This window comes from Terrapene carolina, unplaced genomic scaffold (genome assembly GCF_002925995.2).
Source record: "Terrapene carolina triunguis isolate 2854851 unplaced genomic scaffold, T_m_triunguis-2.0 Scaffold96, whole genome shotgun sequence".
NCBI lineage: Eukaryota > Metazoa > Chordata > Testudines > Emydidae > Terrapene > Terrapene triunguis.
Genome location: NW_020664447.1, coordinates 19,979,043 through 20,006,667, shown reverse-complemented (window position 1 = coordinate 20,006,667; position 27,625 = coordinate 19,979,043). Strand labels below are relative to the sequence as shown.

Sequence of the window (27,625 nt, the reverse complement as noted above, 5' to 3'; positions counted from 1 at the left end):
CTTCCACTCCCTTCCTCCTATATATGAGTCAACACAAACCCTTTAAAGTTGCCTGTATTGTGGTTGCTGGTAACTGTTCACATCTGACAAGGAATAGTGCAGAACTCACACTATCCAAATCCCCAAACATATATTTTTAACATTTATATATTTTTGCAGCGGGGTGATGGTGCTGAGAATAAAAGCACTCGGATTCCAGGGCGATGAGTCAGGGTACAAAACCCCAGAAGATAAGTACCATCTAATAACTGCTCTACTCACTGTACTTTCACGCTGGATGTATCCGATGTCTTCAATAGCTCGGATGTTGATAATATGAATCCCCTTCTCCTCAGCAGGTAGAGAGGAATATTTCTCATTCACTCTCATTGCAGTCTTATTCAGAGCCTCACCAAGATCTTCTGGCAGAAATTCCACCCCATGAAATGCACTGTCAGTGTCTAAAAGAAAAAGGAACAGGTTGGTCTAAACACTTTCATCCCAGTCTTAGTCCCTCCCAATGTACCCCATCTGAAACATAACCAGTTCTTGCCTTTCTCTGCCCCGCCTTCCTTCTCTGTTCCCACCCTTTGTTGTTCCTCCCCTCTCAGCCTTACCTCCTGCTACCCTGACTGTGCCCTCAGCTCTTTCCAGCTCCCTTCTGGATAATTACTTAAATTGCTTTCTACAGTGCTTATTAAAACTCAGGATGTGTTTTCTAATGGTCTCTTCTCAGCCCCATAGGGACTTGAATACATTTTAGTTAAAAATAAAATTATTCTGCACATTTGCAGCAGAGTGGATGTTGCATGCCATTTTCCCATTGTACAGTAGATTTTTTCCCCCCTATGTTGGTTACAAGGGACTCCACATTTTTTACCTAAAAGGCAAGGCCATCATTTTGGGGGAGCATTTTCGTACAGGAGCTCTGCTTGCAGTGCACATCCTAGCCCCAGGCAGAGCTCTTAACTGCAGCACAGCCTGAGTGTGAAATGTGAGTTCTGCAGAGGAGAGGTGCTGCTCCCAGCTTGTGCCCCTGGGGCAGGGAGTCCATATTTTGTTTACAAAAAGAGGCAGGGTGATTAAGATAAGAAAGAGCTGGTAATTAAATTAAGCATCTGGAAGCCCTTATATGAGCCTATAAAACAGGAACCCCTTTGCAAGGGGCTTGGGGGGGGCAGTGTTGAAGACAGAACACAGGAGACTCAGGGTATGTCTACACTACGAGAGTAGTTCGATTTTAGTTAAATCGAATATGTGCAATCGATATTAGAAAGTCGAACGTATGTGTCTACACTAAGGACAGTAATTCGACTTTGTCAGTCCACACTACCAGGGAAAGCGTCGACATTGGAAGCAGTGCACTGTGGGCAGCTATCCCACAGTTCCCGCAGTCCCCGCCGCCCATTGGAATTCTGGGTCGATCCGCCAATGCCTTCTGGGTAAAAAAATGTGGCGAGGGTGCTTTTGGGTAACTGTCGTCATCCGTCAGTCACTACCGCCCTCCCTCCCTCCCTCCCTGAAAGCGCCGGCGGGAAATCAGTTCGCGCACTTTTTGATCAGTGACAGCGCGGACGCCACAGCACTGCGATCATGGATCCCGCTGCGACCATCGCTGCAGTTGTGGCCGTTCTCAACACCTCGCAGCTTATCATACACCTTTCCCTGAGGCAGATGCAGAGAAATCAGGCGAGGAGGCTACGGCACCGCCGTGAGGGCCTGAAGTCGGAGAGTAGCACAGAGCTGTCAGAAACCACGAGCCCCAGCGCCCAGGACATCACTGTGGCAATGGGGCATGTGGATTTTGTTGAACGGCGATTCTGGGCCCGGGAAACAAGCACGGACTGGTGGGACCGCATAGTGCTTCAGGTCTGGGATGAATCCCAGTGGCTGCGAAACTTTCGCATGCGGAAGGGGACTTTCCTCGAACTTTGTGAGTTGCTGTCCCCTGCCCTGAAGCGCAAGGACACCCGCATGCGAGCAGCCCTGACTGTCCAGAACCGAGTGGCCATAGCCCTCTGGAAGCTTGCAACACCGGACAGCTACCGGTCAGTCGCGAACCACTTTGGCGTGGGCAAATCTACTGTGGGGGTTGTTGTCCTGCAAGTAGCCAAGGCAATCGTCAAGGTACTGCTGTCAAAGGTAGTGACCCTGGGAAACGCGCAGGCCATCATAGATGGCTTCGCTGCGATGGGATTCCCAAACTGCGGTGGGGCTATAGATGGGACTCACATCCCTATCCTGGGACCGGGCCACCAGGCCAGCCAGTACATCAATAGAAAGGGCTACTTTTCAATGGTGCTGCAAGCACTGGTGGACCATCAGGGACGGTTTACAAACATCTACGTCGGATGGCCGGGCAAGGTTCATGACGCTCGCGTGTTCAGGAACTCTGGTCTGTTTAGACGGCTGCAGGAAGGTATTTACTTCCCGGACCACAAGATAACTGTTGGGGATGTGGAGATGCCTACAGTGATCCTCGGGGACCCAGCCTACCCGCTAATGCCCTGGCTCATGAAGCCCTATACTGGGGCCCTGGACACTGCACAAGAACTCTTCAACTACCGGCTGAGCAAGTGCAGAATGGTGGTGGAGTGTGCTTTTGGCCGTCTCAAGGGGAGATGGAGAAGCTTACTGACTCGCTGTGATCTCAGCGAAACCAATATCCCCATCGTTATTGCAGCTTGCTGTGTGCTCCACAATCTCTGTGAGAGCAAGGGGGAGACCTTTATGGCGGGGTGGGAGGTTGAGGCAAATAGCCTGGCTGCTGATTACGCCCAGCCAGACAGCCGGGCGATTAGAAGAGCCCAGCGGGACGCGCTGTGCATCCGGGAGGCTTTGAAAGCCAGTTTCAAGGCTGAGCAGGGTACCCAGTGACTTTTAAGTTTGTGGACACAGAAGCTGAACTTGCCCCCGTTTCTTTACCCAGTTGCCGTCGACTATCCTCTCCAGTTACATACCCCCTTCACCCCATTCCCAAAAAATAAAATCTGTTCTGTTTTGTTAATGGACACCGTTGTCTTTATTACTGTTTTCGCGGGAATGTTTTAAACCTGGGACGCAGACTGTGGCGGGGGGCGGGTTTAGTGTTGTGATGCAAATGATGCTTCTAAACTCCAGGAATGACAGGCTCCGCGGTGGTGGACTGGTTGTTTCAACGGAGCCTGCCAGCCCTCCTGGCCGGGACTGCGTGTATGTGTCGGCTATGTGACTGTCTTGCAGGGGGAGGAGGGTTACAGATCCCCTGCTGCGCGGCTCTGTGATCCAGGGTAAGGACCGCTGCATAAGATCTGTAACTGCCCTCCCCCGCCACCAAGTCACAGAGCAACACCCCCCCCCACCACACAGAACATGAAAACCACTTCCCAGACTGACCAGGATAACTAGTCACTGCACTGTATATGTGCCCTGCTGCTGGACCTGCCCCCTGCTAAAGGTGACTGTCCTGTCCAATTACCAAGCCCCTTCCCCCCCCTTCAGACAGACTCTCATCTAAAAGAAGAGGATGGAAACAATAATGAACAAAAACGTATTTTTTATTAACAACCGCACATGGAACGGGGGGGTGAAACTTGGACGGGGTCTTGTGTGAGGCGGGTAGGAAAGGACTTTTCAAATTTTGGGGAATGAGAGCCTTCTAGTGGTAGAGCAGTCCGCAGGGGTGGAGTGAAATTTTTCACGGCCCCTTCCGCCCCTCCGTGTTTGGACTTTGGGTGAGGGGGGTATGGGACTTGGTGGCGGGGCAGGGCAGTTAGAGAGAGACTGCAGCGGGGCTCTCTCCTCCTGCCTCCGGTCCTGCAGAACATCCACAAGGCGGCGGAGCGTGTCCGTTTGCTCCCTCATTAGTCCAAGCAGCGTTTGAGTAGCCTGCCAGTCCTCCTGTCGCCACCTCTCCTCCCGTTCCATGTTTGCCCGGTGCATTTGGGACAAGTTCTCCCTCCACTGTGTCTGCTGGGCTGCCTGTGCTCGGGAGCATCCCATTAGTTCAGCAAACATGTCTTCCCGTGTCCTCTTCTTCCTCCTCCTAATGTGCGCTAGCCTCTGGGCAGATGTGGCTGTGGGAATTGGAAAAAGGGAGTGAATTCCTGAGACAGATCAATGTATCTGTGAACAGAGAACATAGTCTTTCAACAAGACCATGCAGAGCACCTATCACACGCGCACTGAGGACAAGGTCGAATTTTCGGCCCTCGCCTACAGTGCCTGCGGTCTTGCTGTGGCGAGCTGAGGAGCAGGGCAGGACACCGGACTTTGTCTAGCTGTCAAACATGGTAAGCCGTACACTTGTGGCTGCTTAAAACTTTAAGAGTGGCACTGGCCTCCTTTCGCATAGAAAGCAATGCGAGTCTCTGCTGGCAGCAATCCTGCAAGCATGAACTCTGGCCCTGTCCCACCCCCTCGCGGCTGTAAACCGCGTGGCTGTAAACCGGCGGTTGCAGTTCTGTAAAGGGATGGGCAAGCAGTCCCAATACTAACTTTCCCCTACCTAATTCACAGCAGGGAGTCATGCCAGACATCACCCTCCTGAAGGTCTCGGAGAGCCAGAAGGAGCGGATGCTTCGTGACAGCCTGCAGAAACCGGGGCCATTTGCTGCAATGCTCTGCAAGGCCATGATCCCCGAGTACCTGCTGGCGTTGTGGCAGGGAAACGTCTCATACCATGGGGGGCCTAACAAGCTCTCCCTGCCCAGGAACCTGCTCATGAGGCTTGAAAAACACCTGCAGGAGACCTATGAGGAGTTCTCCCCGGAGGATGTCGCCTCTATCCCCGGATACATTGACCAGTTTTTGGGTTAGGTGCCCTTGGAGGGACAAAAGAGTGCAGCGTTTTGGGCAGTATAATCATGAAGCGGACATTGTGAAATTTTTTGAAAATAGACTATATATTGAAGCGCCCAAAGACAGACTAATCATGATACACTTTGCACAGATTCCCGTTTTGTTGGACTTTCCTGTTTACATGTTTTGAAGCACTTTACCCACTGTTAATATTTTAAATCTTCCTGTTTTGTTGTAAATAAATGTTTACATGTTTTAAAGCACTTTACCTATTGTTAATATTTTAAATATGCCAGTTATGTTATAAATAAATGTTTAGATATTTAAAACACTTACTGCTTGATCCTTCCCCTGAATCTGTGTCTGGGATAACGGCTGGGGAGGGTTGGTAGGGGATCTCTGTGAGGGTGATGAAGAGCTCCTGGCTGTCGGGCAAATCAGCGTTGTAAGCGCTGTCGACTGCCTCGTTCTCCTCATCTCCTTCCTCCTCTTCCCCGTCCGCTGAGGAACCGGCCGCGGACAATATCCCATCCTCAGAGTCCACGGTCAGGGGTGGGGTAGTGGTGGCGGCCGCACCTAGGATGGAATGCAGTGCCTCGTAGAAACGGGATGTGTGGGGCTGGGATCCGGAGCGTCCGTTTGCCTCTTTGGTCTTCTGGTAGCCTTGTCTCAGCTCCTTGATTTTCACGCGTTGCATCCCGGCTGTATCCTCTCTCTGCCATGGCTTTAGAGATCTTCTCATAGGTCTTTGCATTCCGTCTTTTGGAGCGCAGCTCGGAAAGCACGGACTCATCTCCCCACACAGCGATGAGATCCAAGACTTCCCGATCAGTCCATGCTGGGGCCCTCTTTCTAGTCTGAGATTGCACGGCCATCTCTGCTGGAGAGCTCTGCATCGTTGCCACTGCTGCTGAGCTCGCCACGGTGTCAAAACAGAAACTGCGATTCAAACTGCCCAGACAGGAAAAGGAATTCAAATTTTCCCGGGGTGTGGCTGGTCAGAGCATCCGAGCTCGGACTGCTGTCCAGAGCGTCAACAGAGTGGTGCACTGTGGGATAGCTCCCGGAGCTATTACCGTCGAATTCCATCCACACCTAGCCTAATTCGACATGGCCATGTCGAATTTAGTGCTACTCCTCTCGTTGGGGAGGTTTACAGAAATCGATTTAAAGAGAGCTCTATGTCGAACTAAATAGCTTCGTGGTGTGGACGGGTGCAGGGTTAATTCGATATAACGGCGCTAAATTCGACATAAAAGCCTAGTGTAGACCAGGGCTCAGAAGAAATACAGCCCAAGTTACATTCAGAAAAGAGGGAGCTGTCACGGGGATAGGTGAAAAGAAGGGGCCAAAACCAAGGGAAGGGATAGCAGTGGTATAGATAAAGTTCCCACTCTACCTGTGGTACTTATGTGGCCACATCACCATAGTATTTGAGCGCCTCACAATGTCTAACCTATTTATCTTCACAGCCCCTCTGTGAGGTAGAGCAGTGTTGTTATCCTCATTGTACAGATGAGGCACTGGGCACAGAGAAACTAGAGGCCAGATTTTCAAAGGTATTTAGGCATCTAGTGAGACTTTCAAAAGTGCCTAGAAGGTGAGGTGCTTTGTAAACCCAACTAGATGCCTAATTGCATCTTTGGGTGCCTAAAAACCTTGAAACTCTGTCCCTAAGGCACTGGCCTGAGGTCATAAAGGAAGTCCATGGTGGGAGTAGAACCCAGGTATCTCAGGGCTAGCTTCCCATCCACTGAACCAGCCCCTTTCTCTGCTGGGGGGGGGGGGGGAAAAGGACTCACAGATGGGAGCAAAACCAAGAAGGGCAGCTCTCTGAGACTCCACCAAACAGTCCCAAGGCGGTTGGGAAGGATGTCATGGCTGACACCATGAAAAGCAGCATAGAGGTCAGGAAGGATGAAGAAAGAGAGAGTACGAGAGTCAGATGAGAGGAGATCACTAAACCCCCAAGGAGTGGCAAGTCCTGCCATACGCTGGGTTGCAGAGTAATGGCTGCTGTGAAATTTTACATTTTAACTCAACACCATTTTGTTTTGAGTTTTTTTTTGAGTTTGAGTAAAGGCAGGAGTGAGAAAGTGTTGTAGAAGTATCAGATGTATTTATGTCTCAATTTCTTAGGGTTTCAGCTGTATTCAGGCCAATTCCAGAGCAAAGAACAGAAATTGCATCCATAGAGTCCATAAAGTCAATGATTATTGTCATGATTTGTATTATTCACTGGGCACCATCTATGTGCTCAGCACTGTTCAGAATATGTCAGAAAACATAGTCCCTGAACCAATGTGTATAAAATGTGTAGCCCTGGATAAGATGGCTCAGATATTTAAGTGTATAGTTATTGAGCACATGTTAATATCTATGAGTTGAGGCACTGATGACAGTAGGAGTTTTACCTGTTTAAGGACTGGAAGATTTGACCCTCCAACTATTTTCAAGAGGAAGAGCTGCCCAGAGCTCCTGTGCCGGTTTGTTTTCCTTTCCTGCCTGCAGTGGTCGTGATATACTTCAGAAGTCTCAATTTGTTTCTCAACTTTAAAGTGTTTGGTTTTAAATATTCTCCTGTGAGAACTGCATATCAATCACTATAGTGTTGTGTTTAAGAGCCTTCTGGAAAGTAACTAGCCTTTAAACAGAAATGTAAGCAGTGTTGCCAATTCTCACGATTTTGTCATGAGTCTCATGATATTTATTGTTTTCCTTAAAGCCCAGCTCCTGGAGTCAAGTGGATATGTGATGATTTCAGCCTTCATTCTTAAAGAAAAAAGTAAGTTTCTAGCCCTTGTGGCAGTGGAGAAAGCTTCAAAAAAATGTGACCCCTGTGCAGCCTAAAGGTTCAAAAAGCAGAAGGCAAATAAAAAGAACACCAAATCTATTATTTTTACATAATCTCATGATTATTGGTGAGCCTGCCTCATGATTTTTGAACATTTGGGGTTGGCAATACTGTGAATTATAGGGGTGAATCAGGGCACATCATTTCACTGCAAATAAAATTCTGCAACATTTTACAAAATTTCATTTTTCTCTTCTCTGAATTTATTCAACCCATACTTCAACCGTGAGGTACCTTTTCAGAAGGGGGCAAGTCAGGTAGTTAATGACACAAGTTCTTGCGCCAGCAATTCATTCTGTGGGTGCAAATTGGGGCTGCAAAAAGGGTGTCTGGTACTTAACTGGGCTGATAAAATTCCCTTGTATATCTTTAATACAAGCTATACAGGCAAAGAAGTTCTTTGGGTTTTTTGAGTTCATGAATTCTTAGCTTAATCCGAAATTGCCAACCTTCAACCAAATTCAAATTTACTATTTCAGATTTGGCTCAGCTGTAAGGAATTATTTGCCACAATAATATTCTGTAGAGGTGAATTCCATAGTGGAATTAAAGGTTGGCTAAAAAACTCTATATATCCTTTTAACCAGTTTGAACATATACTTATTGTCACAGCTGCCACTACAGAAACACATACTGTGATAAAGGTCATCACAGAACATTATAGCCTGTGATAAATATCAACATGGAAATATATACTGCAATAGATTTTACAAAACCTCAAAACCCAATGTGATCTACTCCCATTGAACCTGCATAAAACCCAAAGTATGTATCAGTCAAAACATCTTTTGTGTAGTGATAAAAGCTACTGTGTTAAAATATCAATATTTACCTGTAGTTCTACTTCTAGGAACTCAATAGAAGCTTTAGGCCTGATTCAAAGCTTCCTGGACTCAAGGGAAAGATTCCCATTGACTTCAATGGGCTGTGGAAACGCTTAGCAATTTTGAGGTATATAAGATGTGAGTGACAAGCTCCTCACAGAGAACTGAGGAACTGGAGAGTGAAAGTAAACAAAGGCTTGAGGCTGCAATCCTCACTCATGCAGATTAACACTGCAGTCAGCAGGTGCTTTCCTAAATAGGATAGCTGGATTATGTAAAAGTTTGATCTTCTAATACCACATAGAATTTACAACACAATCCAACATATGAACAAGCTAATATGTTTTATTGAACAAAACTTGCATTTAAACTTGAACTCTTCTGCACATATTGTATTGTAAATATATTTTATATATATTAAAAGTACTGGTCTCTCTCTCTCTCTGTGTATACACACACACACACACACACACACACGTACTTGAAGATGGAGTAAAGGTTAACAAAAAAACCAACACCTCCCCTAAGACACAGTAACTTAAAAGTAACAAAAAAAGTCAAATATTAAATTTAATAAAAAAATTAATCATTTTAAAAATTACCCTTGCTCTAATCCTCCCCGCCCTCCAAGATGCTAGTAAAAATGAGATAAGGTTGTCTGGAGTAACTTAACTGGGTGTTTTTATACTAACAAATTCTGAACTGAATTTGCGGTTCCTGCCTTTCTAATGTTTGGTTGTTAAAATGACAATGTTCTTGTGTGTATTTTTTCCCTATAAGGTTATTGATACTTCCAAAAATCTAACTCTAGACTATAACGACTAACGACTTTAAGCATTAGAGATTGCTTTAGTGTTTTGATAAAGTTATCAAGAAAAAAATTCTGGTACCTCAATGTATCTATATATATTTTTGACTAATTACAGGATATAAATGACATTATATCCTAGATTTATGGTGTTTTACATGCTAGAATGGCACTAGAATTTCTTCAAATTGACACCTGTAGACTTTTAAAAACTTTTCTTTCTGACTGCTTTGCTATGGACTTTAAGAAGTCTGCATACTTCATTAAGTCTATGGAGACAAAGTGTCCCTAACATCCAGTATGTTTTACTAAGGACTTTGAGGTATCCTTGCAAGGCTTAGAATCTCATTTGTAATTATTACATTAGTTCAGATTCATTGGGTGATATGATTATCCTGGTGTTTTGAGGATTGGGGCAGAGGAGAGTTCTTGCTCCAGGCTCAATTAATCTAGTGGCTTCAAAACTCACTTAGGCTAGGCAGGGCTAGAAGGTGGATATTATAATACCTTCCAGATTCCTTGCAGGCTAGATGAGTTCCACAGAAGGACATGTAAGAGTTAGCTGTTCCATTGTAGTGAAGGCATTGACCCAGGATGTGAGCGGAGATGTGTACGTCACCTTGGCATATTTCTTGTGCTTGTCAGAGATTTGGGGCAGCTATCCCTCTTCTTTGGAACTATGGGATCCAGATACTAGGATTCTTTGGAATTCCCATTCAGTTCCCATACTTCTTTGAAAACTTGAACCCAGCTCTCATGCCACTTTAAAACTATGTATATTTCCCACACTTCTTCAGACCCTTGGCACAACTGTTGTGCTTCTTGGGAACTTGGATGCTCAGCACCCACACTCCTTTAGAATGGTGTGTGTTTCTGACACCTTCTTCAGAATACTGGTGCACAGCTCCATGCTACTTTAGAACTGTGGTGCTTTTCCTACACCTCTTCAGTTTCGTGGCACAACTATAACATTTCTTTGGAACTTAAGCAATTCATGAGAGCCTGGATGCCCAGCTCGCACACTGCTTTAGAACGGAGGTGCCATTCTTCTTTAGCATCTGGGCATAGATCCCAAACCTTATCAAATCATTAATGAACAAGTTCAAACAACAAAAGGATTTTCTTTGAGGAATGTAGAGCTGTGGCCAAATCAGGGTTTCACTGGAAAGCTCAATGCAACTTTATATTATGGAACATTAACTATTTTTATCATTCATATGTACACACAAATATAGGAAAAAAATATATATTTACACACCCGCTCCCTACATATATGAAGGTGATATCCCTGTGCTAAGTCACAGAATCCTAAGGGCTGAGTCATTCATTCTCTAGCTATGTAGTGTTCAAATGGTTCTATAGCATATATTGAACATTACTCTGAATTTTCTTGTGCCTGATAAAATCCCAGTGACTTCACTGGGACTTTTGAGGTCACCAGGAACATAGGAGCGGATCATTACCTCTTTCCTAAGCTAAAGAATTTGTATATACCTTCAGCACTTGTAAAATGTGTGTTTGTGAACTGAGGGGTGTTTGTCTAGGAGTTATCCAAGAATTCTAAAACAGATTAAAATACAGTGGTGCAGCAAAACATAAGCATGGATAAAGGCTTAAATAAAGAGAAAATTGGAAGTGGTTAATTGAGCCCTGTTTGTTGTGAGGTTGCATTTTTGAACATAAAATCATTCAGTCTACAATGGGATACATGCAAGATCAGACTGGAACTGTCCAGATGACTCAGTGCTATTGTGTGAACTCAAACAATCACCCATCTGCCAGTATATATTTACATCTGTGTTTGCACACCAGTAGCCTGGCAATATATGAAAGAACAAATGTAACCATAGTAGGTAAGGAACCAAACATTTTGTTTTATTATGACTACGAGAAAAATACGTGAAATGTGAGTACTTTATTGATATAATCCTAGTTAGAACAAGTTTGCAGTCATTTTCTACATCAGAATGTCATAATATAATTTAAAATTGGATAGGTCAATCCAAGCCATTTAGCTAAAATCCCAACCTGCATGTAATCAGTGAATTCAAATTTGCTATTTGGCATAAAAGGTAAAAGCACTCTGGTGCAAACCACCAAGTTTATTTTTGGGATACTGTTCAGAATAGTAAGCATAACTGAATTTTAGTTTGAATGGCTTATGGCCATACGTTATACCTCAGACCTTCCCTTTGTATTTTAGCAGCATTTAAACAATTGTTGAAGTCACTTTTCCAAATCGAGACTTTCGTTTATGTAAACTATATGGATTTCAATTCCTATTTTATTATAAACATATTAAACACAATTCATGTTTTCTCTGATTTGGAAAACATTTCCAGTGGTATTTATAGAAATATTAGTATACATAGCAAAAATAGCATGTTAACACACTCTCACTCTGTAGAGTCAAGGGCATAACCTAGTATTTTTTCTTAGGATGATGTCTTTTATGGAAATTACCAACTTCACTGTCTCTTTACCCTAAGGTCATTCTTGATGTCCCGGGAGTATGACTATCACAACCCTTTCTGTTAGCCAATCAGAACACGTTACATGAGATGCATGTAAAAGTTGATACAACTACTGCTCTCTCAATGGCCAACAGAAAGGGCCAATAAGCTATTTCTTCTCTATCCTGGCCCTTGCATCTCATTAAACCTACAGGTATGTAGTATATAATAAAATACTGTACTCTGTCTCACCAGCCTTGGCCATATATGAATTATGATGGTGTTGTATGCACCTGGCTAAACAACATTTAAACAATAGTTTCAATGAACTGGGCATGCCTGTGTTCAGTCAACATTAGGCATAAATGTCTTCTATTTTCTTGACCTGTGGCATTGCCAGACAATTCCATTATTCATTAATGTCCACGTCTCTATATCCCTGACAATTCGTGAAGATAGGTAGATTCTTGATTTGTATTTATGTGTCTTTAGGGAGAAATCACATTCAAGATTTTTGATCCACAGAGTAACTGGTCATAATAATTGCTGTTTCTCAGCAGCAGGTTTTTTTTGTGGCGAGCAGTATAGATTGGGAGAGTAGGACAGTGATGATGAAATACTAATATGGACCCTTGTTGCATCTCTCATGGACCATCTCGCTCTCCCCCCACATTTAGGCATTAAGGAGATGAAAGTAACCCAAATATAGGCCAAATATGGCCAATGGGCACAGAATGCAAGGTTGGGGAAGGATGATGGGATTGAGCCAGAGCTGCAGCATTTTCCCCTTCTCCAATACAGATTTATGCCCCTCCATCTGATTACTGTGTGGTTGTAATCCCATGAATATTTGGGAGGATCAGTCATTTGGAAGGGGAAGGAAAGCCAGCTGAAAAGGAGCTCAGAGGTGTACAATATCATTTCCTATCAGCAACATGGAAATCTTACCTGAAAATCCCCTAGGGCTTAGTGCTGGTAGTTTGAATGTTAACTTTCACTCTGCAGCTCAGATGGAGGGACAGGTGCATCCAATGAATGTCTTCAACATTTTGAGGCGAGCTATGCTTAGGGAGGAGGGACTAAGATAAAGAGACTGAGGTACGCTCTCCATGGAGTCCCTGCACTCTAGGGAGTTTTCCTCTGGATCCTGAGACATCCTTTCCCCAAAAGAAATGATGTGGCAGGATTGCCACTGGTTTTCAGCTGAAAAGTTTCAGAAGATGTCAAAAGCAATGTGGCTTTTTTGTGGAGGATCCTGTTGCTTTGTTTCTTATGAAGTAGGTTTTGTTTGTTTGTTTGTTTGTTTTTCCAGGAAAGAACGTTGAAATGTTACAAACAATATAAGCAAATCTCTGCTCAAAATTCAAATCAAACTGAACTCAAAGCTTCTTAGATTAGGAAAAGTTTAAATAATTTATTTTGCTTGAGTTCTAAAATCTTTGCACTTATCTGAACACCCTTAAGTTTAGAAATTGCCAGTACTTTCTGGCTTAGATATAGTCTTTAGGCACAGCCCTGAAAGGGTTGGGGCATAAATTGCATCACTCCAGGAGTAGCCCTGGGACACTACAACCCAGGCTTCTGAGTCATAATTCCACTTCTGTTGGCGTGTTCTGGAGATGAAGGAAGTGAGTGGTAATTTGCGGATGGTCTATTACAGCAGCAAGTTATGACCATACCCCTTCTCCCTCCGGCACCGATATAGCCAAAGGGGCACGGGCCAGAGAGTGAGGACTGTAACCAATTCCCAGCTATCTGCTCAGAGGTGAGCTTTGGACTCAGGGTCCAGGCAGGCTGCCCCAGGGTACAAGGAGAAGGTAGTCCAAGTCACAACGTAAACCCCTGAATAATTCCAGTTAGAAAATATAGTGTTACAACAGCTTTTCTTATTTTCTTCCAGTAATTCTGCTTCTGAATCTGACAAAAGCTTTCAGTTGCTATGATCCTATGAATCTTTTCAGGTCCACCAACCAGTTATTCCTCAGGGCACTACCTACTGTTGGAGGCTGCATTTTTGTGGTGGAATGTTGTGTTACATATACAGGGTCAACTCAATCTTGTGATGTCCCCTTTCATTCTTAGAAAAAGGAGGATGGAATTCCCTGGTTACTTTCCTAATGTGAATGCAACAAGTCAGCCAAACTCTGCCTAGAGGTAGATGTGTGAGTGCATGTTTTTGGGAAGAAGGCGATGCATGTAATAACCAGCTTTGTCAGACAGACAATCCTCAGGGAAAAAAAAGGTACTCATTAAACTTAAAACCCCAGAAGACATCAGTTGCGATGAAAACAAACGATAATCAAGCACTGGTCAAACAACTAAGGTTGGTAAAGCACAGCTGCAAATACATACTTGTATGAACCAAAGAGAAAGCAGCCTGAGGGAGGAATATTATGAATAAGAAGACCAGAAGAGACAGTCACCCTGAAAAAAAATACTATTGTAAAATTTAAGTGGGACAGTGGGGGAGAGGGGGAAGGGAATGGCACGTGCAGGAGTATTTTCCCCAATGAATTCCCTCCCTGTTGAAAACATTTGTTTCACTTTGCTCAGACTTTAGAAACATGATTGTTAAGATTCTCATCCAAACTGTCCTCTCATAACTACAAATGGATTATTTTCTTTTATGCAAATTTGGGACTTGATCCTGCAACCCTAACTCACTTGAGTAATACTCCCTCCCTTTGACTTCAGTGGGAGTACCCATGGGAACAGGACTTCAGGTGTGAATAAGAGCTGCAGTATTGGACCCCCTGGTTGCATACCAAAACAATTTGTTTAAATATTTTTAGTAATAAGCACTTACGGCCATTTAATGCTCTAAACCACAAAAGAAATTTTAATTAGAATCAATGAACGATCAGTAGGCAGGCTGAGTGTAACATACAGCTCTCAAGTAAAGTATGTTCACAGCTAAATGAATACCATGAAATCACCCTGTCTGTATGTAAACAAATTATTGCAGATAGCTGAATGAAATGTTTCTCAGAGAGAATTTAACTGAAGTTTTTTTCTTATCTCATCTTCATTTGTTTTCTATTTAAGGATTATGTTTAAGAAAATGGCTGGAATAAATACATCTAAGTTTGAAACCTCAGTTGTTCCCAACACACACTGAAATCCAACAGAGAAAAGCACATTGTTCTGCCAACCTTTGCATGAATATAAGGATTAGAGTCTCTCATGTCAAACAAAGAATTACACCTCTACCCCGATATAACGCGACCCGATATAACACGAATTCGGATATAACGCGGTAAAGCAGCGCTCCGCGGGGGGGCGGGACTGCGCACTCCGGCGGATCAAAGCAAGTTCGATATAACTCGGTTTCACCTATAATGCAGTAAGATTTTTTGGCTCCCGAGGACAGCGTTATATCGGGGTAGAGGTGTAGTTTCATTGCCATGTAAGAAATATGGGTCCGATTTCTACAATGGTAATGCTGGAGAATTTAAAAATCATTCAGCGATTAGCAGTAAAAATAAACAGGATTTTTAACTGTGTGAAATAATTGTTTAAAAATCATATTATAGGTCCTTCCCAAAAGGGGCTTTGGTATTGCAAATTTGTTACTAGAATCCTTAAAATTAAGGCACCATGTTTATCACTATTTATTGTATTACGGTAGTATTCAGAGGCTCCAAACCTGGTCATGGCCCCATCATGCTAGGTGTGTACAAAAACCATGTTAAGAAAGCTGCTTGGTAGTCTGTAACAAATATATTTGTTTGCCACTTGTACTGACTTTTCCCCTCTAGATTCTACATTTGGGTTATACTGTACTATACTTCCGCCTGCTACGAATAAACAAAAATTGCTGTTTCAAAGCAGAATTTTCTGGAAATCTTACTTTCCACAGCATGGCTTTGTGGAAGATACATTACCACCTAGAGCAGGATTCTCCCTCAGCACCCCCTGTTTTCCTTTGATTTTCTGTCTACCCGCAACATTCAAAGATACAGGTTGTTCCATCAGGCTTAAGCTAAGCTGAGAACAATCTTTTCCACAAAGTTGATCCACTTACCACCTCCTCTTTGTTTTCTTTATACATTTTAGTGCTCATAAAAAAACCAAAACAAAAGTCCTGGATTAACAGACCTGGAAACTGAAATCCTCTCCTTATCCCTGCTGTACTTGTCCTGGAGATAATGTCAAGGAACACTCCGCCACCCCATCCCACCAATGTTGCTCATTTCTGACCTATGGTGAGAAGAGAGTTCAGTCTCCATGATCAATTAAAACCTTTACTGAGAAGGCCACTACTTTATTCTACACACAATATTAATAGGTTCTTGTGAGGGAAGCTATTTATTTGCATGACTAATTGAATAATTTGCACAGTTCTTATTATCTATGTACCCCATAGTTGTTTATGGTAATTTACAGCCAAATAAAAGAAACAATGAGCCAAATTCTGCTCCTGTTATACTGATGCACATGTGGGATAATTCCAGTGAAATCATTCTGTATTTACATCACTGCTACGGAGAGCAGAATCACTGGAACCCCTGCAAAGTGATTACAATTGAAAGGCCTTAATCCTGCAACCCTTACTCACATAAGTTCAATGGGCTTACTCACTGGAGTAATCTTTACTCATTTGAGTGTGTTTTGAAGTGTTGGATTCGTGCCATGGGCAATAGAAAAGAGAACAAAAGAAAAAAAAGAGGGTAGAGCAGGTAATGAAGGACGGTTAATTGCTTTTGTAGCCTATGAATTCTGATAGTTCCTTTTAAATGGAACTTTTACATATCAATTATTATTAATTTGCATGGCCCATGGGAGAAGGGATGTCACTCCTACTGTGAGGAGCAGTGCAGGAGAAAGGACGGAGGCGCATGTCGGAGAAGAATATTAAGGGAAATATTAAGATATGTTAGTCTAATATGTATCTTTGAGCTATCACAGATATTGAACTACTGCTTTCTCTTGTTAATCCAAAATAAGTAAAAATGTAAAATGCACTTAGCCATAACAGCTTGCAATGCTAAACTTGTACAAGTGGGGGTACAAACATGATTACTTTTATTGTTTTAGCATCTGGAGGCATTGGGGGCTCCATTGTGCTACCCACTGGACACACAATAAGAAGACAGGCCATGCCCTATATAATTTACAGTCTAAGGCCCTAATCCTGCAATGACTTATGCACATATTTAACTTGTCCATTGATCTCAATGTGTAAACTCACTGCATAAACTTAAACACATGCATTAGTACTTGCAGGGTAGAGGTATAAGTAGACTACATATTGTTTTGTCTATATATTTTATTGTAAATTAATACTATATTGTGCTCTACCACCTTTTGGGTCTCTACAGAAGCATGTACAGTAACTCCCCACTTAACGTCCTTTCGCTTAACGTTGTTTCGATGTTACGTCCCTGCTCCATTACAGAACATGCTCCTTTAAAGTTGTGCAATGCTCTCCTATAACTTGTTTCGCCGCTTGTTTTGTTCATAGCTGGCAGCCCCCCTATACGCCCCCCCCCCCCGCAGCGCCTCCCACCTGCCGGCAGACCCCGTGGATTAGCGCCTTCTCCCTGCTCCCCCCCGTCTCCTACCCGCGGCAATCAGCTGTCTTGTGGCGTTCAGGAGGCTGGGGGGGGGGGGAAGAGCGAGGATGTGACGCGCAGCCTCCCCCCTCCCTCCTGAATGCCGCAAACCAGCTGATTGCCACTGGCAGGAGGCAGGGGAAGCAGGGGGAAGGCGCTGGGGGGGCGGGGAGGGAGCATAGGGGAGCTGCCAGCCTGTTTAATACCTGTATTAAATTGCTTGTTTAAAATTGTTTAAAATGTATATAATGCCTTTTGTCTGGCAAAAAAAAAAAATCCCTGGAACCTAACCCCCACTATTTATATTAATTCTTATGGGAAAATTGGATTCGCTTAACATCGTTTCACTTAAAGTCGCATTTTTCAGGAACATAACTACAACGTTAAGTGAGGAGTTACTGTATGTTACTGAAGATTTCGCACGCATATAAATGTGGTCTAAAGGCCACTTAGTGTTCCATATCTAAATGCTGCCATTTCACCTTACACTGTTATACTGTCAGATCTCTCAATCTACACTCAGCTGAGCTGAATCTGTTCTTGTATGGGAGATTTACATAGAACACCAATAAATAGCATGTATTGCAAAATGGGGTGGGCTTGATTCGATAGGTAGCCCAGAGAGTTGGTACAGAACCAATGCCTCAGCACTATGTTAAGAAATTCTGTGCTGAGATAGATAGTATCTGTAATCATTAAAGATCTCGCAGTTTCACCTGGATGCAGACATCTTCTTCATTCCTTGTCCTAAACTGTAATGCAGTGTTATGGTATGATGTTAATAAACTGCTAAATTTCATTGGTGGGTGAAGTGATCCTTTTCTATCTCTCACTGAAAAGGTAAGTATGGGGTATAATAATAGAAATAAGGCTGGAAAGACTCATTAGATTGGGAACCATCTTGGATGGATATGAAATGTGCCTTTAATTTAATTAATGTCTGATGGTGTTCAAGGGAGGTAGACTACATGGGGAGCCTTTCCCCCATCCACATAACAGGGCAGAATCTCTGCTTGTTCTCAAGGAGGTGTTAGGAGAGAGCCGAATACCACACAGATCCATGCACTTCAAGAGGGTGTAGTCTGCTAGCCGAGGAGGAGGTCCAGCCCATAGCCTGCTAGTGCACAAGCTGGATCTGTGGCATATGCTGTCCAAGGAAGCAAGCTACTCCTGTTTAGGATTCCTGGGGGAATCCCATCCTGGTAACAAGATTCTTGGAGCACAGAATTCAGCTGTCAGCATACTCTCAACTTTCAATGCTGGCCAGAGACAGTATTTGGACCAATGTATTTATATAGAACTTTGAGAACCTCAGCTGAAAGGCATACTAGAAGTGCAAAGTCTTATTAATATAATGTTTAGTCTAAAATAATGAATTACTGTTTGAAGCAGCCCATAAAATCTTTATATTTTGGCCCTCACAAGGGACGCCAACTATGACTGTGCAGCCTACAGTATGCACCATAAACAGAGTCTCCTCCTTAACAAAAGGTCTATTGTATTAAGCTGCTGTTTTGTAGATGAAATAAACACATCTATGGCAATTAGTTACATCATGTTATCTCACAGATTTAGAGTGGATTGAAGTGATTCCAGAAATTGGTAGACAGGGCGTTGCCTTAAAGTCTGGTTGAAGTTAAATACCGGTACTTTCCAACAAGCTCCTTGTCAGGGAAGTACAAGTGTTACTACAACCAGGGAAATGAATAAAGACTCACAGATGGCCAGATCACCCTCTCTTGCAGTAAAGTCCACCTGAAGGTACAGTGTATAGGAATTGGGTAGTATCCCTTGAAAACAATTGTTTTGTCTTTGCTTTCTGCACAACACTAAGAATATGAAGACACCATACAGGCAGTCGGATTCCAAATAACCACATTTACTACCTATATTCAAACACACAAGGCCTAGCTATGCATATACACTGCTGTTCTGTCAAGTTCCAGTGGCTTCAGCAATAATAGACGGGGAGTCTCATAAGAGGGCTCACAAGCTATCTGAAGAGATACTACCCCTTTCCTATACACTACAAAAAGGGATAAGAGAGGAAGTCTCCTGGAGGTTCTCTTCTTGGAGTTTCTTCTTGATTGTTCCAATTAGGGTGACCAGATGTCCCGAGTTTATAGGCTCAGTCCCGATTTTTGGATCTTTTTCTTATATAGACTCCTATTACCCCACACCCCATCTCAAGTTTTCACACTTGCTGTCTGGTCACCCTAGTTCCAATGGCCAGCAACGAATTGTACCCCTTGGAATGAACTGTGGGTTCTATCCCCAAACCTGGAGAATCTCATGAGTTTTGGAAGTGGCAGGAGAATGTGCATGAGACAGAGACACAGTGCTTCTAGGCCTATCCTGTTCCCAAAATCACCCCTATCTCTCTGCTTGCTGACAGTGTAGTTCCAAAGGACATCAGAATCAGACAGGACTTGCCATACCAGATATTACCACTGTTCTAATGTGGTACCAGTATTAGATGCTTCAAAGAAAAATAAAATATTATAGCATAGTTGAACTTTGAGTTTGCCATGTAGCTTACTAATTTCAGGATAAATTGGTTCTCATTCAATATCTTCTATAGAACACCATGCAGAAAAAAGACCTGCAACTAAGAAACTCCAGCAGATAGAGGCTAGTTTTCAGATGTACTACGACCTGACAACTAGAGAGAACACAAAAGAGAATATCAGCTATTCAGTGCTACCTACAAGATCATCAGAAACCATTATGGTTACAATATCATTCTTATTACCCATCAAAGCTTAGCTACAAATGACTTCATGCAATAGTGTTCCCAGAACAGGGCCAGATTCTGCATTTCTTGTGCAGACAAATCTGTTCATTTCCAAATTGCAATGGGAATTGTGTTTGCAGGACTGAGCCCATAAAACCTATTTTTATATTGTGAATAGAAAATATATAAAACTACCATATATCTAACTTAAAATAAGCAGCCAGCAAATAGGTTTATGGTTAGTGTACTTTTTCCTGCTTTTCAGAAAAATAGCTTTTTTAACCTTTAAATCGATGATACAAAGGACTGTAAACAAATATGTTTACAGCACACAGAGAACGTATTGTTCTCTTGCGGAGAGGAGGGAGTCATTTATAAAATTATTAATGGTTTCTTCATGATCAAAGGTATTTTAACATCACTGTGAATCTTCAGTGTAGAAGCTTTAGGCCAGCATAGTAAGGCATAGAGCAGGCCACAGTGTTCCATACTCATTATGTGTTCTGATAACATGAACGATAAGAAGAGAAATGGGAAATGCATTCACAACACAAATGAAGATATATGGAAAGGGAGAGCTCACGTTAATTCTTGCCATCGTTTCCCAGTGAAACTCCTGAAAGTGTTGTGTTCTTAGTAGATTTGCTCTAGGATGCACTCCTGGCCCCATTGAAGACAATGGCAAAATTCCCATTGACTTCATGGAGCCAGGGTTTTACCCTAGAAGTTTAAAGAGAGGGATTCTTTCTCTCTCTGCTCGCCGCTGCCTCCTTCCAAGATGGGATTAAGTTTATATGCTTCCACCATATGTTATTTCTATTTTTACTTTAAAGCAAAACTATTTTTCAGTTAAGAAAATAGTAAGCAAGTGCACTAGTTCATTTATCTGGTAAATGTTTGTCAGATAGTTCAGTGCGAATACTAAACAGTGGAATAAAATGGAATTAAACCTTAATATTTTGCTCTCCAAGCCTAGAAACATGATGGAAAATAATATTCCATATGATAGAAAGTTTGTGTTTTTAATCAAAATATTTAGAGAAAAGTCGTTTTCTTTTTTATTTTGGATACCTTGCTTCAGCATATCTGTAATTCCAAAAAGAATTTCAACAACAATCTATCTGCAAACTTTCCTGTTTTAGTCTTTATAATTTCTGTTCAACTTGTTTTCAAAAGCATCATGCATTGCTTGCCAGCTAAAAGGTTTTTGTTTTCATGAATGTGCTTCTATTTCTGAAATGAAAACATTAGCATTCAGTCTTTGTGTTCTTCAAAAATCATATCCAAGTGATTGCCTTTAAAATTATTATACACTGAGAACAAATTTGTTGTTTGAAAATGGAAAAGAAATTCATTTCAGCTGGCCACAGTACTTTTATTGATAGTAATATTTGACTAGAGTGCAGGGCAACAGTACTAAATGATGGCCTATAGATTAAAACCAAATATGGTGCAATATTGAGTTACGGAAGGAACTGTTTCAATCCTCATGTAGAAAGTTTCCTGTTTTTGCCCTTGAATTTACTCACATGCTGTTTTCTTAACCTTTTGGATTTTTGGAACCCTTAGCTGTTGCTATTTTTTTTTATTAGGGCTGGCTGTGCACTGGAGATATTCTATGATGTGATGTGATGGAACAACAGTGGTAAGAGTGGAACAGGTGTGATGACACTGGCTAGGCTATTGCCCTATGTAAGCAAAATATTAACTTCTGGCCTTTAGCCCCTCCAACATAAGCATCAGAAGCAAGCTCTCCACCTACCAGGACACCAACTCAAAGTGGCACCAGACCCTGCCAGAATAACAGATGCAAAACCTGTAGACATATGTCCATTGCTATGATGATCAATACCCCCCCAACACATCTTTCAAGATTTAGGAGTCCTACACGTGCCTATCACAACATGTAGCGTACCTCATCCAGTGCATCAAATGCTCCGACGACGACTTTGTGTGTGAAGCCAGATAAATTACTAAGCTCTCAAATGAACTCTCAGAAAAATTATAAGACAAAAACACCATATCACCCATAGGCAAATACTTTTCACAAAGTAATCACTCCATATCTGACCTCTCAGTCCACATCCTTAAAGGAAATCTGCACAGCCCCTTCAAAAGAAAAGCCTGGGAATTTAAATTCATAACTCTGCTGGACACTGAAAACCATGGACTTAACAGAGACACTGGTTTTATGGCCCATTTTTTACAAGACCCTGTTGCCCACTAATCTTCCACTGTCCTGACTGAAGAGGTGTTAATTGCCTTCTTCATTTTAAGTGGTCTCCTACAATGTGTAACAATCTGCCCCACCTTCTATTTAGTTTGGACACTCTAGGGTACGTCTACACTACCCACCGGATCGGCGGGTAGCGATCGATATATCGGGGATCGATTTATTGCGTGTAGTGTAGACACAATAGATCGATCCCCGATCGCTCTCCCGTCGATTGCTGAACTCCAGCAGTGTGAGAGACGGAAGCAAAGTCGACGGGGGAGCTGCGGCCATTGATCCAGCGCCGCGAGGACGCGAAGTAAGTAATTTTAATTTGATCTAGGATACGTCGACTTCAGCTACGCTATCCTCGTAGCTGAAGTTGCGTATCTTAGATCTATCCCCCTGCCCCCAGCGTAGACCAGGCCCTAGTTTCTTTCTCCAGATCTGAAGATCTCTGTGAAGCTCGAAAGCTTGTTCCTTCCACCAACAGAAAATGGTCTAGTAAAATATATTACCTCACCCATCTTGTCTCTTGTATAAACCTATAGGAGGACAATGCCCCTGACCTGAAAAGCATACAGTCCAAGAATTAATACACACACATACAGGGCCAGATTGCTGGACCAGTTTCCAGCTTCTTTGCATAGCAAAGCAGCCAGATTTGTCCCTGGCCTAGGAGAATCTCCAAGTGATACGGATACAGCATAGTGGGCTCTGCACTACACCCTTCCTTTCCAGCATAGGGGCCATGCTGGAGTAGTGGGGTGTGTGATGGGGGCTATTGCATGTGGTGCTTCAACAATTTTCACTGGCATAATGGCCCCTAAGGGGCCAGCTGGTGCAAAATACAGCAGCCTTAGTCAGTGGGGGAAAAGGAGGGGAAGTAGGTACCATGAGGGTTAGCTTGGTCCCTAGCTAGATCCAGAATTGGAGAGGGGAGGGAGAGGGAAGAGCATAGTGGAAAAGTGGTTTAAAGCCACTTTTTCTCCCAGTATACATACATAGCGCACACACACACACACACACACACACACACACACACGATGGTAGTAACAGTAAACATGATCAAGCAACTGCATAGCTCAACCAGGATACAAGTACAATTAAAGGAAAAGTTATTTCAATATTAGCACAAAACCTCAAATTCCTTAACCTATTTTCTTTATGTAATTTTTACCTGGGGCCTGATTCTGGCTTATGTGGCCTTGAATTCAGTTTCTTGATGTTTAACTCTTATTCTTTATTTTCAATAAAAGAAATTGTTTACAACTGATCTCCACCATTTTCATCTTGTTTATTCCCTGTTTCTCTGCAGGGCTAATTCCTGCCATTGGTGGCCCTATGGACCAAACAGAGGAAATGTAATTTGTATCTCCACAAACGTTGCTGCAAGTTCTGGATTTAGCAGACAGGGGACTCAAGAGAGCATTAACCTATTCCTGACTCATGTGCTGGGATGTGTCTCATAGCCTGAGAGGCTGGAATAAAATGATGGCTTGTGGAAGGAGATACCCTGGTGATGGATATATAAATATCTTCACCATTAAGTTTAGACAGAGCATGGCTAACTCTAAAGCTGTTGAGTGCCCACTATTACAGAAGCACATATATGTATACTAGTATTGTTACCACTGAACAATGTGGGCCAGCTGAAAGGAGTTGAAAGGGCATGTCCCAGCACCTACTCTAGCCTGCCATGTGGATTTCTCCACTGCACTGTCAGGATTCCTTTTCAACTAGTCGTATCAGATGGCTTCTCTACTGTCTCTGGCTGAGCAGGCCTTCAGGCACAAGTGCAGGACTTGGCCCACGGCCTCCTAAACAAGATTCAGCTAATCAAATACCAACAGCAGCTGAAGACAGACAACTTAGTGTCTTCATTCTTATTATTAAAAAAATAATAATTTAGGATCATGTTGACATAGCTGGAGACACACTGATCATCTGGAACTTTTCTGGTATGTTAATGCCCAATTTGGCTCTTTTCTTTATGCAAATTGCATCTGGGTGATTTATTATATTAGCCCTGGTGGTTTGGATGGCATATCACATACCAGCTCTATAAACAATTTGGAGTGCTCTTTAAATGTTGAAATACTGTGGCAACAGCACACCCAAGTGAAAATATGCTCCATATAAATCAGTGAGAGGTGGTGGTTTTTCTGTTTGTTTTTTAACCAACAAGCTATTGTCTGACTTTAATTGTATTTTTAATCAAGCATATTGCATCATTGAGGAAGGCCAGATAATTCTAAGATTTACAGACATCATTGGTGGTAACATCATTGCTCACGCCCAGAAGATGGACATTTCTATCCACTGATTATCTTTTAAAAAACCTAACATTGGCTTTATCTGAGTAAAGCGATATTGCATCAAGAGCTATGTGATGTGACAATAACTAGACACACATCAAAAACACTTATTTAGAATCTTCACTGGTATGTACTGCTTATGGGAATAGAGTTCCATGTGTGAAAGAGAATCTTGTATTAGATTCCCACGACTTGCAGTATTGACAGAGCCTCAGAGCTCTCCCTCCTCCAGCTCCCCTCCTGTAGGTTTTACAAATAAATGTAAACAATTATTTTTAAAAGTTCTTAATATTCTCCACACCCTTACTGATTAGGCTCTGAACAGCAGCAGAAAATGGAATAGAAAAAGGACAATAGCCAGCCTTCCCTCTCATTACAATTCAAATAAGAAAACCAGTTGGAATGGTCCAACACAGAAAAAGCAGGGCCAACTTTTTGTTTCAGAAGGTGGAGGAAGTATCCAGAGGGACAGACACTTTAGACTCCATTCTGACTAACAGAAAGGAACTGGCTGTGAATCGGAAGGTTGAGGGAAATTTGAGTGAGTGATTATGAAATGACAGATTTTATGATTCTAAGGAAAGGAATGAATGAGCCACAAAATAAGGACAATGGACTTCAAAAAAGCACTTCAACAAACTCAGAACTGGTAAATAAGGTCCCATGAGATGAAAATCTAAGGGAAAAAAGGAGTTCAGGAGAGCTAACAGTTTCTCAAAGAGACAATATTAAAGGCACAACAGCAAACCATCCTGATGCAAACAAAAGAAGCCAATATGGCTCCATCAAGAGCTCTTTAATGACCTGACAATCAAAAATCCTACAAAAAAAGTAGAAACAAGTACAAATTGCTGAGGATGAGTACAAATGAATAGCACAAGCATGTAAGGGGAAAATCAGAAAGGCGCAAAATGAATTGCAGCTAGCAAAGGACATAAAAGGCAATTAGAGGTTTCATAAATACATTAGAATCAAGAGAAAGACAAAGGAAAGTATAGGGCCTCTACGTAGCAGGGAAGGAGAGGTAATAAGAGACAACCTCAAGAAGGCCTGTTTTGCTTCAATCGTCACTAAAAAGGTAAACTGTGACCAGACTCTTGACCCAATTAATATTACCAACAAGGAGGAAGGAACACAAGCCAAAACAGGGAAAGAACAGGTTAAAGAATATTTAATAAGTTAGATGTACTCAAGTTGGCTGGGCCAGATGAAGTTTGTCCCAGAGTACTTAAGGAACTAATTGAAGCAGTCTTGCAGCCATTAGTGATTATCTTCAAGAACTCAGAGGACGGGTGAGGTTCCAGAGAACTGAAGAATGGCAAACATAGTATCTATCTTAAAAAAAAAAAAAAAGGGGGGGGGGGGGGAGGGAGGACCCAGGGAACTGTGGAATGGTCAGCTTAACTTTGATATCTGGAAAAGTACTGCAACAAATTACTAAGCAATCAATGTATAATCACCTAGAGGATGATAGGGTTATAAAGAATAGCCCGTATGGATTTGCCAAGAACTCATGCCAAAGCAACCTAATTTCCTTCTTTGACAGGGTTACTTGCCTAGGGAATAGAATGGAAGTTGTAAACTAATATATCTTGATTTTTGTATGGCTTTTGACACAATCCCACATGGCATTCTCATAAGCAAACTAAGGAAACGTGGTCCTGTTGAAATTACTATAAAACAGGTGCACAGATGGTTGAAAGACTGTACTCAAAGAGTAGTTATCAATGGTGTGCTGTCAAACTGGGAGGATGGAACTAGTGGGATCCAGTAGTAGTCTGTACTGGGTCTGGTACTATTCAGTATTTTCATTAGGACTTAGATAATGGAGTGGAGAATATGCTTATAAAATTTGCAGACGACACCAAGCTGGGTGGGGTTGCAAGCACTTTGGAGGGCAGAATTAGAATTCAAAAAGACCTTGACAAACTGGAGAGTTGGTCTGAATTCAACAAGCTATAAATCAATAAAGACAAGTGCAAAGTACTATGCTTAGGAAGAAAAGAAAATCAAATGCATAACTACAAAATGGGGAAGAACTGGCAAGGCAATAGTATTGCTGAAAAGAATCTGCGGGGTCTAGTGAGTCACAAATGGAATACGAGTCAACAATGTGATGCAATTGCTAAAAAGGCTAATATAATTCGCGGGTGTATTAATAGAAAGATCCTATGTAAGTCACAGGAGGTAATTTTCTCATTCTACCCATTGCTGGTGAGGCCTCAGCTGGAATACAATGTCCAGTTCTAGGTGGGCAAATTTGAGAGAGTCCAGAAGAGAGCCTGTATGGCACTCTGCCTCCTGATATTTACTGGGGACCTTGACCATCTAGAGGAACTCGGCTCTTTTAAGGAATGCTGTTCCGATGCTCTGTGCTTCTTCCCTGGCACCAGAGAAAGGGATTGGTGCCGACTTTCCAACGTAATTTCTGGAGGGGCACTGCTAAGCAAGGTAGAAATACTAGATGCCCATCCTGAGCGGGAAGGTTCAGAAGGTGGACGATCTTGCAAGTGACCCTCACCAAGGCTCTTAGTCACCTGGAACAAGGGTCATGCATCAGCATAGACTTTTTGCAGCTGGCACGAGGCTTAAAGCTTGGAGATCGGCATAAACCCCAGTTTATTCCCCTTGTAAAGGAGGGATTTGATGCTCAAAGCTGTAATAAAAAACAACAAAGCAAGCCACGCTAACAAGTACTACTAGCTAACTATTTACAGAAGGGAGATAAACCCCCTGCAGTGGGAGAAAATGTACAGTAGCAAGCTGACATGCTCTGAATACTGATCCTGGGCAGAAAGAAGGAACTGAGGGTGGTTGGGGGTCTGAATACGATAAAGCAATGGTGCATGAGTACTAGGGGCACATGCACTGCCCTGACGGATACCGACATGGGGGAAAAAATGTCCAGGTATAGTACACTGGGCACGTATACTCCTGCCATGGACTGGACACATGCAATCACTCGAAGAAGAATATTATTGGCACCTACATACTCTGATAAATGCCTTACTATTCTCTATGTCCCCATTATGATGCTTCTTTGTGATATTGGAGATATAAAAAAAAAAAAAAATCTCTGAAATACTATAGGAATTCCAGCGCTATTTGC

General features: G+C 42.6%; 1 protein-coding gene across 2 annotated transcripts in view; it reads right to left on the bottom strand.

The window, feature by feature from the left end:
- The window catches only part of ANO1 (anoctamin 1), a 125,053-nt gene that overhangs the window by 69,440 nt on the left and 27,988 nt on the right, over nucleotides 1–27,625 (bottom strand). For both annotated transcript variants that reach the window (XM_024218085.3, XM_024218087.3), the window contains exon 2: nucleotides 262–440. In XM_024218085.3, coding sequence (XP_024073853.2) covers nucleotides 262–440 — 179 coding nt within the window. The remainder of the gene's footprint in view (nucleotides 1–261; nucleotides 441–27,625) is intronic.